This window comes from Corylus avellana, chromosome ca3, assembly GCF_901000735.1.
Source record: "Corylus avellana chromosome ca3, CavTom2PMs-1.0".
Classification (NCBI taxonomy): domain Eukaryota; kingdom Viridiplantae; phylum Streptophyta; class Magnoliopsida; order Fagales; family Betulaceae; genus Corylus; species Corylus avellana.
The window spans coordinates 7,135,355-7,151,733 of record NC_081543.1 but is presented as its reverse complement, the minus strand read 5'-3'; the positions used below and the strand labels follow the sequence as shown (position 1 = coordinate 7,151,733).

At 33.7% G+C, this 16,379-nt stretch overlaps 2 protein-coding genes across 2 annotated transcripts; both read left to right on the top strand.

Annotated features, from left to right (window-relative positions):
* Positions 1–2,281, top strand: LOC132173770 (zinc transporter 1-like). Its single transcript, XM_059585369.1, has 3 exons — positions 1–771; positions 961–1,110; positions 1,955–2,281. The coding sequence occupies exons 1-3, from the start codon at positions 148–150 to the stop codon at positions 2,258–2,260; spliced, it is 1,080 nt and encodes a 359-aa protein (XP_059441352.1). The 5' UTR covers positions 1–147; the 3' UTR covers positions 2,261–2,281.
* Positions 2,282–14,007: 11,726 nt separating this feature from the next.
* Positions 14,008–16,042, top strand: LOC132176491 (extensin-like). The gene is made up of 3 exons (XM_059588719.1): positions 14,008–14,169; positions 14,790–15,680; positions 15,971–16,042. The coding sequence occupies exons 1-3, from the start codon at positions 14,070–14,072 to the stop codon at positions 16,000–16,002; spliced, it is 1,023 nt and encodes a 340-aa protein (XP_059444702.1). The 5' UTR covers positions 14,008–14,069; the 3' UTR covers positions 16,003–16,042.
* The last annotated feature ends 337 nt before the right edge of the window (positions 16,043–16,379 follow it).

The window sequence follows — 16,379 nt, the reverse complement described above, 5'->3', positions numbered from 1 at the left end:
GTTTTTCTCATCCAATGCTTTGAAAAGAAGCAGCATAAACCCCTTCTTTTTCCTATCTATATAACAAGAAAACTCGATCGGGCCATTTCACAGACACCCAATCTCCAAAATTCCCATATCTTTCTCCATCTCCCCCTACCACACGCCATGATCAATCTTGGAGCTTCTTCCTTCAACATCTTCAACCTCTTATTTCTTCTAATACTTCTCTCCTCCACTCCCTATGTAGTGTCGGGAGAGTGCACGTGCGAGGCAGAGACCACAGAGAAGAACAAAGGGGAAGCACTCAAATACAAAATAGCTTCGATTGCGACCATTCTTTTCACCGGTGCGGTGGGGGTGAGCATCCCTTTGCTGGGGAAGAGGATTCCGACTCTAAGGCCTGAACATGATATCTTCTTCATGATCAAGGCGTTCGCGGCGGGGGTGATTTTGGCAACCGGGTTTATCCACATACTTCCCGACGCTTTTGAGAGATTGACATCTCCCTGCCTCAACAAAAATCCATGGGGGAAATTTCCTTTCACTGGCTTCATTGCCATGGTGTCTGCTATAGGGACGTTAATGGTGGATTCATTCGCGACGGGGTTTTATACGAGGCTGCACTTTAAGAATAGTAAGCAGTTGAGTCCTGATGAAGAGGAGGGCAATAAGCATGCCGGTCACTTACATGTCCATACACATGCCACTCATGGCCATGCTCATGGCTCCGCCGCCCACCCCGAGGAGTTGAATATGGCGGAGCTCATCCGTTTTCGTGTTATATCACAAGTAAGATTAATTCTTTTTCTTTTTTTTTTTCTCTTTAACTGAAAAGGGCGGGCGGAAGAGACTAACTAAAAACCAGTTACCGGACGGAATGAATATAGACGGTGAAAAGGACATACGCCCAATTGACATGCATGATGCAACATCATAGTAATACATGTGATTACATGTTTGGTGGGTGTTTTGTTGTAGGTGTTGGAGATGGGAATTGTGGCTCATTCGGTGATAATCGGAATATCTTTGGGTGCTTCTCAGAGCACAGATACAATAAAACCTCTGCTGGCAGCCCTGTCTTTTCATCAGTTTTTTGAAGGGTTGGGTCTCGGCGGCTGCATCTCTCAGGTATCTCAACCGGGAATGAAGAAAACTCTGAACCAGTTGCGTTGTCACACAATAATATTCAGCATCTTTGAAATTTTGGGTGGAGTTTTTTTAAAAAAATTCAACAATGGGGGTTGTAGATGTTGTCACAATGAGCACATCCTCCGTTTTTAGTGACTTTTCGTTGCCAGAAAAGAAATAACCTGAAAATTAAAGAATGCCCTTAATTTTTTTATTTAGAAAATAGATTGCCCTTTAATTAATTACACCCAAATGGTCCATTTTCACGCTGAAAAGTTTAAGATTAAATTGATTTTTTTTTAAATAATATATATATATATAAAGTGTGGGACGCCACTCACAAATTATCACTTTGTGTCAACCATATATTGATTCAATCATTTCTCTTTATTTTATATATATCATAAACTTTGTTGCTTTTTATTTTTTTTAATGAGTAATGTTATATGTTCAAATCTTATTGAGTTGACGTGACAGTCTTTATTTATTTTTAGATAAACTTTTATTAAAAAATATATATATACATCCAAAGGCAGATAGTACTACTAAATTTGTCAGTAAAATAATAAATGAGTATTTATAATTTTTTTTAATATATATATATATATAACATAAATTTTATTGCTTATAGTAAATGTTGTCATAATGAGCACATCATCCCTTTTTTTAATTGCCAGTAAAGAAATAATCTGAAAAGTTTAAGATGATAAAGTGTGGGCAGCCACTCACAAATTGTCAACAAACTAAAACATATATAATATATATAATATTTTTCATTGCTGTCATTTTTTTTATATATATACCATAATTTATTTTGTTGCTTTTTTTTTGTTTTTTTTGGTAGGCGAAATTCAAGACTACTTCTGCGGCAATAATGGCAACATTTTTCTCCCTCACAACCCCTCTAGGAATAGCAATTGGGATTGGAATATCGAGTGTTTACAATGAGAATAGCCCAACTTCTTTGATTGTTGAAGGGGTTTTTGACGCTGCTTCTGCTGGGATCTTGATTTACATGGCACTTGTTGACCTATTAGCTGCAGATTTCATGAACCCAAGAGTTCAAAGCAATTTGAAAATTCAATTAGGGGCAAATATCTCACTTCTTCTTGGAGCTGGTTGTATGTCTTTCATCGCCAAATGGGCTTGATTTTTTCAGCACAATGTATGTGGCTGTACCAAAATATTTCACACCCGGAAAGCAAACACTGCAGCTCATCGTTTAGCAAAGGCCACATCGAGGATGTTTAGATGAAAGATTACCCCGTTTTTAACATTAATTTTGTATTCGATCGAGATGGTTTGTCTTGATTTTTTAATGAAAGTGCAAAAAAAAAAAAAAAAAAGCCCATAGAAAAGGAAAAAGGGGCATGCCATTTTGAGAAGAGGATGTTCTTTTTACTTGACTATTACCATATCTACTCTGAAACGTATTGCTTTCAAACATATACGGACATTGTCGTCGCTCACGTTCATTCGCAAAGGTTTAGCTAATTAATCCCCCCAAAAAAAAAAAAAAAAAACACCAAAAATAAGTATATAAAACCATGTTCAAAGCAATTTTTCACTTTTTTTATTTTTTGTATTTTTATAATTATTTCTGTATTATATATATTTTGGGTATTTTAGTAATTTTGGCACAATTCCAATAAAAACAAATGTGTTATCACCAAACCAATTAAGAAATATAATTAGCTATTTCATTCCACATTATCTCATTTCCGGTAATAACTATTCATTTTCTTAATAAATTGTCATTCTGCATATAAAACGAGACTATAGCCTTTGATGTTGTTAACAACCTAATAGATTGTCCAACTTCTCATTGATTGGAAAATTTTTATTATGTCAAGAAAAATAATTTACATTTTCATTTAGGGTTTCCCAAACGTGTCACACCTTTTTTGGCTTAAAAAAAATAATAATAAAAAGCGTACCATATATTATCAATCTTACATCACCTTAGGTAACCTTAATAAATCCCAAGAGACAGCATACATTAAAATAAGAGATATGAAAGTCGTTTAACTGAGTTTCATATAAGACCAAACTTTTACATACGTGGCACAAAGTCACGTACGAGTTGTGTCAGTTTCAAAATTAAAATTAAAAAAAAAAAAAAAAGACAAATCAAAACATGTCCACAAAAGTAGGTCTTAGATGAAATGCAATGAAACAATTTATAGATTATGTATAGATCGAAGACATTTCCAGTTATATACGTGAAATTGTAACCTCACAGTACTATGCTCTATTTTCTTAGAACTTTGGCTCTAGATTTTTCATGAATGAATGAAGATTTGAAACTTTTGTTAAAAAAAAAAAAAAAAAAAAAAAATTATGTAAATAACCCAAAATAAATTTATTTTGTTTTGTTTTTTAGGTAACATTTAGAGCTTAGACATTTATTTTATATTGTTTAAATATAGTGTACGGAGATGGAATTCAACCCAGTTATGATGTCAACATCCCCTCTCTTTTTCCTCTAAATTCTGTGACCCTTGAAGGTGCTCGGCAAAAAGCGTCGATCGCGTACAGCATCCACCCACGATTCAACCCTTTCTACAAGTCTATGCCCCCATCTATTGTGGATTCCATTTGTCTAGTAAAAATGTTAAAAATTATTTTTTTATTATATAAATAACTGTTCTTTTTTTTTTTAGAAAAAAAAAAAGAAATTACAAAGATTAAGGCATTGGTCCAAAATTTAACAGTATTTACAAAAATTTTAAATATTTTTTCTAAAATTTTTTTTTTTAAAAAAAAAATCACGAGTATTTTGAAAATTTTGTTGGGATGTAACAAAAAATCTTAACAGATAGAAGACATTGAAAAAAAATTAAAAGTTCGATATACTAAATTGGGGGGTTTTAAACTTTATGAAGGACATTGCAAAATGAGAGACAATTCAAGAGATTATAACTGAAGTTTCCCCAATTTTTTTTAATAAAGATTGATCTGGAGATTTGTTGGGACTGACATATCAATATTGTGTAATAATTGTGAGATAAAAATATGATTTATGAGCTTCTAGCATTACTCTTTGTCTAAAGATCTTATGTTTCTAGCATTAGAATATGCTGAACCAACGGGTCAAGTAGAGATGTGTGGAATCAAGATTTGATTTGAAGGATAAGAAATTAGAGAACCTAGCATAATATCAAAAGCACTTTATATAATATAAAAGAGTAAAGAACCTTTGTTCTAGGGGTGCTTAATTGAAGCTAAAATTAATGAGAAAGAAAACCCCAACTACACAAATTAATTAAATTCATGATCTAGCAATTCTATATTGCCAAGGCTGTCCTAAGAGAGTAAAGAGGGTACGTTGAAGGTGGATATTATTATTATTATAACAAGGGAAGTAGATTCAAATCTTAAAAAGAGCCTTGCTCAGTGTGTTACAAAGTCCCAAATGCTAATTGGGAAGTTATCAGTCCATAGTATCTCTTGATTGACCTGAAGAGCCAGTTTTGCAATATTATGAGCCACGCCATTACCCTCTCAAGGAAAATAACATGTTACATGTTTGTTTCATTAAGCAAGATATCGCATACATTATATATTTATGCCCAGCCTCAAAAATTTGAATGGAAGAATGACATGTATTCCCTCTTGATATTGTCATAGCTGATAGTTGTATGATTTGATTATTTTTTTTTTCGTTTCAAAATTTTTTTATATATTCTCGAACCATACAAATCATCACTAGGGCTGTGCAATTTCACTGAGCGCCACCTATTGACCAAGCGCCACCCGTGACCGCATAGATGACAGATGGGAGGCAGCAAGGTTTTCCCTATTCTGACGTTGTCGGTGCGGTAGGCAGAAGTAAATTTTGTGAAGTCGGTTTTCGACCGACACTGACCCGACATTACCGTGTTTACCGTTTTTCAAAACGACGTTGTTTTGATATGTCAAAATGATGCCGTTTTGAATATTATACCTTATTGATAATTGTTCATTACTCAAAATGGTGCCATTTTTATATACTCAAAACAACGATGTTTTGAGTAGCATATATATCAAAAGAAAAAAAAAATTAAAAAAAAAAACCACGTTTTGAGTAGCATATATATGCATTGTTTCCCACTTTCCCTACACCTCTCAGCCACTCTCTGTCCCTCTCACTCTCACTCTCACTCGCACTCGCACAACCCATTGAAGGTCACACTCGGGGTCCACAGAAACGACTGCTTTCTCTCAACCTATTACTACCTATGGCGACGGTCGTCTGCTACCAACGAAAACAAGTATGTTACGAGAATGAAGTTTATGCGGAACATTTATTAATATTATGATATATTAAAATATACGGTAGAATATTTTATTGTATTTATATTTGATATTGTCTCTATTTTATTTCATGTAAGAGTTATGATGATGCAGCCATAGTTTATATTCTAATAAGAGCTAATGACTCAACCCCAGAAAATATTGCAATAGTTTGCCTATTTAAAGGTCATTATGTTATGAATAAAGCAAACAAGAAATTATTACCAAAAAAAAAAAAAAAGTTTGAAGATATTATGAGAAGTTTAATATTTAACTCTAGTAGTTGTTTTGGGAGGTTTAGAGTCCCACGAATTACCCTAAATTTAGGAGGCCCAGGATTGTTACGAGCGATAGGTTTTGATAGGGTTTGATTGTTATGGGCTTTGATACCAAGTTGGTTGAGTTTTTGAGTTTTTGCTTATAGGTTCCTCGAATTACCCTAAATCAGAAGTAAAAACTCAAAAAAAAAAAAACAAACAAAACAAAAAATCCATATAAGCAGCAGTAGAGGAGCACGACATCGTAGACATTCATAGAAAGACACGCTTTGACTGATGAAGATGATCATATCTAAATTTGAAAGAAATATATCTAAATCTAGATCCACAAACTAGATCTAAAACACACCCGCCAGAAACGGAGACTCGAATAGACCATAGAGAAAATACCGAGTACTGCTACCAGAAAAGGGGATGAGAGAAGATCGAGATCTAGATCTTCCTTTCTCTATGATTTCTTCTTTGATGTTGCCTAGAAGAAGAGAGAGAAAGAGAGTTCTAGAGAGAGGGCAGAGCCTCTCTCAAGTCTTACATGTTTCTTGAGTATGTGAGAAACACTTTTTTTTTTTTTTTTAACTAATGCTATGAAAAAAGCATATGAGAAACATATACAATTATAAAAACATGTGTTAGCTTCTCACATGTTAAGGATCACATAATACTTTAAGAGAATGAATTAAAAATAAAAATAAAAATAAAAAATTGAGGAAAGTCTACATACCCCCTCCCCCCTCAAATTACCACCCAATTCACAATGTCTTCCCCCCAAACTTTCAATTGCAACAATGCCCCTCAAAACTAGCGAAAATTGTCATTGTGCCTCTTAATGACGAAAATACTCTTAATAAAATTTAAATTTAAATTTAGAAACAAAAAAAACTTAAACTAAAACTTAAAAAAAAAAGTATAAAAAATCAAGAGAGAGAAAAAGGGATGGAAATTTTTTTTTTAAAAAAAAATTGATTTTGTTAAAGATTTTTTTTTTTTTTTTTTTCGAATTTATAAGAGTAAAAAGTCTTATGAAAAAAATGTAGGTCGTTTTTATCTTTTTGCTAGCCCTATGAGGACATTGTCTATTTTTTGGTAGTTTGGAAGCACATTGTCTCAATTGAGAATTTTGGGGGGATATTATCAATTTGATAGTAATTTGAAGAATGTACACGGACTTTTCCAAAAAAATTCCTACAACTAATTTGTCCAAAAGTAAATGTAAGATCTCATGCCCTAGGCCTAGGAAAGTCCATAAACAAGACCAAAGTAATGGGCTTAGACTGTGCAAGTTTAATTGGTTGGTCTAAATTAGCTTAGAAAAAGGAAACAACGGCCCATTTGAAGAATGTTGGGTTTACAAATAAATTTTACAAAAAAAACTTTTATAACATGATATGACACAATATGGTTGGAAATTAGATAAATTTAACTTTTGAAAAACTCAATCATATTGTAAAATTTTTTTTGTAAAATTTGTTTGTAAGCCTAACATTTTCTAGGGCCCATTAATGAGATAATTACAAATTTTTAGTGGTTTGAATGGTTTGATACTATGGGCATGAGTACTTCTTTGTAGTGACTTTATTAAATGAAATTTTTAAGGAAAATCTTCAAAATTAAACCCTAGCTTCTTAAACATGAACAAGTTTATTCCATTATTCTAGGTATCATTAATGTTGTTGTACTCTTCTATCTAGGGTTGCTCTTTGCTGAAGCAATTTTATGCTACAAGGGTCTCTTTTCTCTTCGAGATCTTCAATGGACATGGCTTGTCTTCCGTCAGGGAAGGTTTCGGTGGGTTTTTTTGGCGGTGAGTCTAGGAAGGGAGTTAAAGGCCGATCTGGTTTTGTGGAAGAAGGGGCAGGGACTCCCTGTAGGAATACCCAAGTTTGGATGGTGGACGACATAGTGAATAATAAAACAGTGCGAATGAAGATATACCTAAAAGTAATAATCGTATCATATCGATGTGGATGCAGACATTGTCAATAACCACATACGCATTTGTGTTTATAGTTCCAAATTTGTGTTTGTGTGTCATGTTCAGATAATCAATCATAATCTGAGCCATGTAATTAAAGAGTTCAAGTCTTTCAATTTAGCTAATTTTGTTTGGACAAATTTCCTCCAACCTACTTTCAAGTGACAAGTGTCATCTCTCAAATATTTTATTTAATATTTTTAACTGTCATTTCTACTATACTAGGAACATAAATATTAATTTTTTAGAAACCCAAAAATGTTGAATGACACTTGTTACTTATTGAAATAGATTGGAGAAAATTTCTTCCAAACTGGTTTAGAAAAAATTTGTATCCATTTTGTTTTAGACAAATTTACGAGCCGTGTCAAAAATTATTACCTATAAATGTTAAACATAAGTATAAAACTTGATTATTTAATAAAACAGATTAAATATTTAAGCTATAATCCACTAATTTTATATAAAATTCAAGCGTGACTGTAAAACATTATTATTATTATTTTTTTTTTACCTTAATTTTTTTGTTTTTTTTTGCCTCAATTTTTTTTTTCTTGTGATTTGGGGGACCAGGGCCACCCCGGTGCCCCCGGTCCGTCATTGCTTGAGTGTATGGCCCTCCTATTATGTTGTCTCTTCAATGAGTCTTTTTTTTTTTTTTTTAACGAGTGTAGTCTAGATCAGTCGATACACTGCTCAAGGTCTACGACCAATGTCCATCAACGGGCCCACTTAAAAGACTTGGGCATCCTTCAATTACAGGGCATCTACCCCACGCCCAACAAGCCACGCGCATTGCTGGGTGTAGCCTGTAGATACACTGCTCAAGGCCTACGACTAATGTCCATCAACGGGCCCACTTAAAAGACTTGGGCATCCTTAAATTACAGGGCATCTACCCCACGCCCAACAAGCCACGCGCATAGCACGCGACCTACATAACAAGAAGACTTCAGTCTTGGAGTTTTTAACAAGTCAATGATAATTATGTTTTTTAAAAAAAAAGTCGTTTTTTTTTAATATTCGTTTTTTTTTAAATTAAAATTTTTGCTTTTAAAAAAAATTAAATTTTTTGTTTTTTGTTTTTTTGTTTTATTTTTTTCGAATTTATAGGAGTATTTTTGTCATATTAAGAAATTTATAAGGGCATTTTTTTATTTTTTTGCTAACCTTTGATGGACATTGACAATGTTTTAATAATTTAGGAAACATTGTCACAATTAAAATTTTAGGGGGACATTATCAATTAGATGATAATTTGAGAGGATACGTGGACTTTCCTCTATTTTAAAATTCACATCATTCAATTCTCCAAACCCCAAATTAAATATTCACGCCCAACAGAACAAATAGAGTTTAATCTTTCTTTTACAAAAACACTCATGCCGCAAAGTTAGTGATGAAAAAATGGTTACGGTTAATGGTTATTGGCTAAAATCGTTAATCATAACCGTCTAGGCGATTAATAATATAAGTGTATATGTCTATTGTTCTATAATAATAATATTATATGTCTATTGTTCTATAATATTATATCTACAATCTAATGAAGCTAGCTATGATTTGATTTGGCAAGATTTTATGGGAAAGGAATTGACACAACAAAGGCCACTTACTACAACAAAGTGCTTGCTCCAAATTAGACCACGACGTGCCTCAGAAAGTTAATGCTAAGTCCAAATTTTTCAAAGGTCTCCTACTCAAATGAGAAATATTGTAAATTTTCCTTTTATTCATCTTCTCTCGTGCTTCATTCCTAAGTCACTACATTTAGTGAAGACATGGTGGCCATCATGAGATCGAGGACGGGATTGGAGACATATTTCATTAATAATCAACCTTGAGATCAATGTTGTTTTAAGGGTCGGAGAATGTTAGAAATCTTATATTTTATTTCCTTAATTAGTATTAGTATTAGTATATTCTATTTTATTTCCATAATAGGCTATTTGTTTAATAGGCTAAACCCTAGATTTTCTTACCTAAATGCGTCATGCTTTATCCTATGAAGTCAATGTGGATGTCGTATGGCAATTCATGGAAGAATACACATAATTTGCCCCAAGGCAATTGGAGGTTGATCCCTTTCAAACTGATTAATTGGAGGTTCGATTCCTTCAAAGCAATCAATTTATCCCTTTTTCATTTTTATTTTTTAATTTTTAATCAATAAAAACCCTTGATTTCCTATCAACTTGTTGATCGAGATGCTTTGTCTTTATGTTTTAATAAAAGTGCCAATTTTTTTTTTTTTTTTTTATAAAAAAAAAGGGCATGCCTTGTTACTTGACCATTACGTTCAAAAGAGCTCTCTTTGATTGTCTCACATCTCACTGATGGGAACATTTTGATTAGAGAAATGATAAAGGCACAAATTTTTAGTACAATTTTGGTCCAGCTTTTCTCTTATGTGGTTATTTAAAAAAAAAATAAAATAAAAAATAAAATTCTTAAGCAATAACATTCTATGTGGTCCTTTTTTTAAAAAAAAAATGGTCTTTTTCTTCATAATAATCACCATTTTTTTATATAAAAAAAAATGACCATTTTTATGAAGAAAAATACCTATTTTTTATTTTTTATTTTTTAAAATACCAAATAAAAAAAGGACCACATATGATATTATTGCTTCAGAATTTTTATTTTTTTTAAATAAAAAATAAGAGAAAAGTTTGGTCAAAGTTATGCCAAAAAGTTGTGTATTTATCATGTCTCTTTTTATTATGTCAAGAAAAATAATTAACATTATGGTCTTTCAAAAACCGACTCCTCTATGATTCACGCAAACCTAATCCTATGGTCTTTCAAAAATCAAACTAATAAATCATCAATTGATGGTACAGCTCAAAACCTACCTAATTGGAAATTCAAATCCCTAAAACTACGCTAGTTTCTTAAAATCAATATCATTTCTTTCACCTCTCACTCACATGCCACTTAAGCCAATCTAAAATTTAAAATTTAAAAGTGTTGATGCAGAAAATCAACCAGTGACTATTCATGTTTAGTCGTCGATTTGAGATCTTTGCAAGATAACCAAAGTCGGAGTGACGCGCCGAGAAGGGGAGAGGGCAATGATGATGACACCTCTAATGTTTAAGGCCATAAAATACACCTTATATAGATGTTGTCTTGGTCTTATTGGATGTCTTGGTAAGGCAAAAATATTAGTAATTTATTTGGTTGATTGATGATCCCTTGATCACGTTGGGAGTAACATTCTCTATTCACCGTCTTTATCAATATCCTTACCTTTGGTGAAATAACCTAATTTTAGGTGACTCCTGTTGGGTGGACGCTCATTTCCTTCTTTAGGAGAGTGATTTGTGGTTCACAGTCATGGGAATTTTGTTGCCTCAAGTCAAGTACCTATTGGGCTTGCCAACCCTATGTGGCCCAAAAATTCGGCTTGGGTTGTATGGATATTGGGCTGCTTGTTTATCTAGCCGGTGGGGAATATAAGCCTCCATTTCAGTAGTCCTCCCTTCTCTTGAGTTATTTATGTAGGCAATCAAAATTAAGTTAAAAGACAAAATTGTGGGCTTTCATTTGGAATAGGATCCTTTCTAGTCCAAAAATATTCAGTTTATAGTTAGGATTTCTTCTTAGAAATTATAAAAGCCACAAATGAGACACCTGTCCCACAAACAAAAAATAATAATAAAATATTATTTAATATTAAAAAATATATAAAATAAAATAATCGAAGGGCCAAACAAAACCCTTTTTTTTTTTTTTTTTTTTTTTTAGATTTGGCCCTTGGAGGTGGCCAGACCACCCCCACTGGGCCTAGGGGTGGCTTTAGCCACCCTAGACTGGCTGTCTGGGGTGGTTGAAGCCACCGGACCATCCCCAAGGGCTAAACAAATTTAAAAAAAAAAAAAAAATTATAGATTTGGCCCTTGCGGGTGGTTCAGCCACCCCCAATGGGGTGGCCAACCACCCTTTTTTATTATTATTTTATTTTATATTTTTTTAAATATAAAATAATATTTTTTTATTATTATTATTTTATTAGTGGGACAGATGTTCCATTTGTAGCTTTAAGATTTCTAAAAAGAAATCTTAACCATGAATTGGATATTTTCCAATCCAAAATGGATCCTATTCCCTTTCATTACAATTAAATAGAATAGCCTCCATTCCAATAAGCATTAGGGTACATTTGATATTCACCGTCTTTAAGTTTTCTAATCATTCCTACTTGGTGTTTTAACCAAAGTTTAACACCTATAAGGAATTTTTCTACTTAAGCGTCTCTAGCAATAAAACATAATTGCACTCTTTTATTTTATGTTATTTTTTTAGGGTTAAATATATTTGACCCTATGTGGTTTAACAACTTTATTTTTTGCCTTTTAGGTTTTAGTTTTTATCACAGGTGGTACCTTGGTTATTAATAAAGACAAAGATGGTACCTCCATCTAACTTCCGTCCATAATTTGATGAAAATCCACGTCAGCGCCCCTAAAAACTCGACACGTATTCATATACCTAATTAAAAATAAAAAATTAATTAATTAATTAAAAACATTACAAAAATATATTTTTTTTTTAAAAAAAAAAAAGGAAATTTTTTATTGGAAAAGGGGTGGCCGGCTACCTTGGCTGTTTTTCGGGTGGTCGAAAAAATTGGCTCAACCCATTATACACCCAAAATACCCGAAATTGCTATTCGTATTTCTTAATTTGGTGACAATACATATACTTTCATTGAAATTGTATCAAAATTACTAAAATACCCAAAAAATAATAATAATAATAATTTAAAAAAATTTTAAGTTTTTTTTTTACAAAAAAAAGACACTTGAAAGAAATTCTTTGGTGGCTGGCCACCCAAGGCAGAACCAAAGGGTGGTCGCACCAGTCCCGGATCCCCTCGTGGTGGAGAAATAATTTGTCTAAATAAATATGTAGTTGTTAACTCTGTAAAATTGTATCCCACTCTAAACCCTTTCCATGACAAATGGCATAGAGAACTGCAATTTAATTTTGTCTCTCCAAGATGCAACCATAACCAAAAGTAATTCATTTTATGCATACAAAACTGCTTCATTTGTCTCGTTACTTTCGTATGTGAAGTTTAGATTAAAAGGCGTATATGATTCTATAGAAATCCAATGACACCTATGGTTGCTAGGGTGGCCGGCTGCCCGCCCATAAAATGTTTTGTACGTAATTTATTTATTTATTTATTTATTTTTTATTTTTAATTAGGTTTGTATTAAAAAGAAAACTAAGTTAATGGGTTTTTGTGGAAACTTAACACCCCACCCCACCCTCGCAGAAGTACGTTTAATTGCAGATGATCATCACGGCTTTAAAACATGTTGTTGTCATTAAGGGGGTAAGTATACATATAAGCACATCTCTATCTCTATACCAAGGCGATGTGGGACGCCACAGAAACCCCATTCTATTCATCAAGGAATTATTATTCTTTTTAATTTTTTAGAGAAATATGTATTTTTCTTTGTAAGAAAATAGCTATTTTCATATATGGGAATAGTTATTCTTAATAATGGTGTACAACCAAACAAAATAATAGTTATTCTATATGAACATTCAATTCCAGACGTTTATTCCATGTACCAATCATGCCCTATGCCCTAAATGACTATGTCAACCCACAAAAAAATAAATAATTAAATAAATACAACACAAACCATTTACGTACTATTTTTTTTTTTTCTTTAAATTCTTAGATAAATCTCCACTCCTAGAATCATCCAAAAGAAAAAAGGAAAATTTGGTGCCTTGACATATGCACTTTTGAATATGTGATTGGTAGCGAAAGCTACCACCTTTAGAGTAAAACTTGTAAAAAAAAAATGAAATTCCTAGTCAGCATCTAATTATAATAACAAATAGGTTACAATATACATGGCTACCATACACCATGAATCAAGAGCACTAGAGGTATACGACAAGGATCTTGGTTTGGCTCTCCTCCAATATGAGAGAAAAAGAGAGAGCTTTGAGTAGAAAGCAAGCAAAACAAAAGGCCCCAAAAAAACCCTGCTTTCGTTTTTTCAAGCACCAAGCAAGCATATATGCCGAGTGCATGCAAAAATATATAATTAGGCAAAAGATGATAATCTGCACAGGAGGTGAACAACTTCCCATAAAACACACCTTCTCTTGCACCTTTTTCCGTCTTTTTTTGTGTTACTATTCGATTATATCTCTCTAAGCAAAGTGACTGTATGCCAAAGTTGAGCTGCTAAAGAATAAATCTTTATGGCCACTTGTCCCCCATGCCCTTGCTTTTCTTGCTACTTCTAGGGCTCCATCTCCTACACTGCCTAGCTTGGCCTCTCTCTCTCTCTCTCTCTCTCTCTCTCTCTCTCTCTGTGTATATATATATATAAATACACAACCCCTTTGTGCTGCCTTGGGGCCTTTGAGTGCTTGTTGTGGGATCATAGGAAGTCATGGAAAGAAGCTGCAGATCAGGCTACAACATGATGAGAGTTTGCTTTTTACTACTTCTCTATATAACTATTGCAGCCTGCATTTTCTTCACTCATTGTGGTAAGCCTCTTATGTGTGCATGGTTACTTAGAGTAAAGAGATATATAGAATTATTCCCACTACATATTTCAACATCTTTTTTACAATTTATTTAATTATAGAATTCACTCGTCCTACTACAAAACTACTTTAGACTACTCAAAATTTAGGCAATTTTACTTGCTGGGAAAAGAGTATCTCATCAGCTGAATAATTCAAGACACAATTTCCACGTCATCAGAAAATATATGATTTTTTCGATGTGTGAAGTAAAGGTTACAAACAACCTTTCCTTTGCTTAAGTAGGAAGGAAGTATAGAAAACCATATGTTTAATCCAGCAGAGCCATGACAGAATGACAGAATAGGTAGCTGCAGAATTGAAAGAACTTCTGTTGTTGTAGATAATATATGAATTATGCCTCTTCCCCCTCTCTCTTAGCCCTTTCCCTTTGTATTCATCAGAATAAAAAATAAAAAATAAAAAAATAAGGATATGGGTTATGCAGCTACTGTATACTTGTAAATATATATTTTAAATTGTGCATTACAAGTTTATGATAATTGTAAGAATGAAGCACATATATGATCACATTTGTCACATGATCAGTTGACAAAACTCTCAATTTTTTTTCTAAGCAGAAGCAAGAAGATCAGTGCAACAATCCAGACTTCCAAGACATCCCAGAAGTACTCCAATCATCAAAACCACAAAGAAGTTGAAAGTTAGAAGAAAGTTGGGCATTCTTGACCCCTTGCTGAATTCTTTAAGCACCCAAACCTACAGTTTGAGTTCACCATTTTCTTTGCCACCATTTGAGTCCCTAGGTCCAATGCCCATGCCTGAAAATGCTCCTCCTTCTCCATATTGCCTTTATCCACCCAATACCCCACAACCTCCTTCTACAGCCATTCCAGGCCCTGTAGGATACACACCCTCATCACCATTCTATCTCCCACCAGCTCTTCCAATCCCACCTCCAAGCCCAACCACCACCATTCCAGGCCCACCTACAACTCTTCCTGGCCCACCAGAAGTTGTACCTAGTCCCTTTGTATACATTCCAACCCCACCCGGGTCCACGTTCAGCCCACCTTACTATGAGCCCAGCCCGCCAAGCTACGTCCCAAGCCCGCCTTCGTATGTTCCATCTCCTAGTACTGGGTTTGTTCCAAGCCCACCTTCGTATGTTCCGTCTCCTACTATTTTTGTTCCGAGCCCACCGGTGTTTGAACCACCGGTGGTGTTTCCGCCACCGACCGTGCCGCCACCTCCGAACAAGGCCCCAAACACAGCCCTTTGGTGTGTGGCTAAGCCATCAGTGCCTGACCCAATCATTCAGGAAGCAATGGACTATGCTTGTTGGTCTGGAGCTGATTGCGCTTCAATTCAGCCCGATGGGTCCTGCTTTCACCCCAACACTTTGTTTGCACACGCTTCATTCGCTTTCAATAGCTACTGGCAGAGGACCAGAGTGGCTGGTGGCACGTGCGAGTTCGGTGGGACAGCCATGCTCGTCACAGTTGATCCAAGTGAGTTTACTTCAAAGTCTTATCATTTCTATAAAAAAAGTTCAATTCATTTTATTAATTAGAGCGTGTTTGGTATTGCAATTTCATAAACTAAAAATATAATTTTAAATTAAATTTGTCTTTTTAAAAAAAATTACGATTTAAAAACGTAAAAATTAGCGTTTTCAAAGTACAGCTAAAAAAATATTTTTTAAAAAGTAGAATTTTAAAGGTTAAAATTGTCCAATGGTTAACGTATTTTATCTCATGCTGGATTTCACAAAACTAATCCTACTTATTTCTGTGGACAGGCTATGATGGATGCCACTTTGACTACTACTAATACTTTTCAAGATAGAAGAGATGGCAGGAAGACAGATCTGTCCTTTTTTTTTTTTTTTTTTTTCAATTTTCTGTCTATACCAATTTTTTTTTTTCACAATAATTAGTATGTTATGCATATTACAAACTCAAAGGGAACTCAACATAAATTTTGTAACTACTCCCCAAGTTTTAAGATATTGCTAGATGGGTATCATTTGAATTCATGGTTTTGAAATGTGGGTCTCCCTCTTATTCTACACCTTTGTATACATGATATATGGATGCTGATTGTCATGTGTGGCAACATTGGAGACATATGAATAACTTATATAGATTCATCCATTACTTGTTTTTATTTAGGGTTAAATACTAAATACCCCTAAAGTTTTGTTTCTT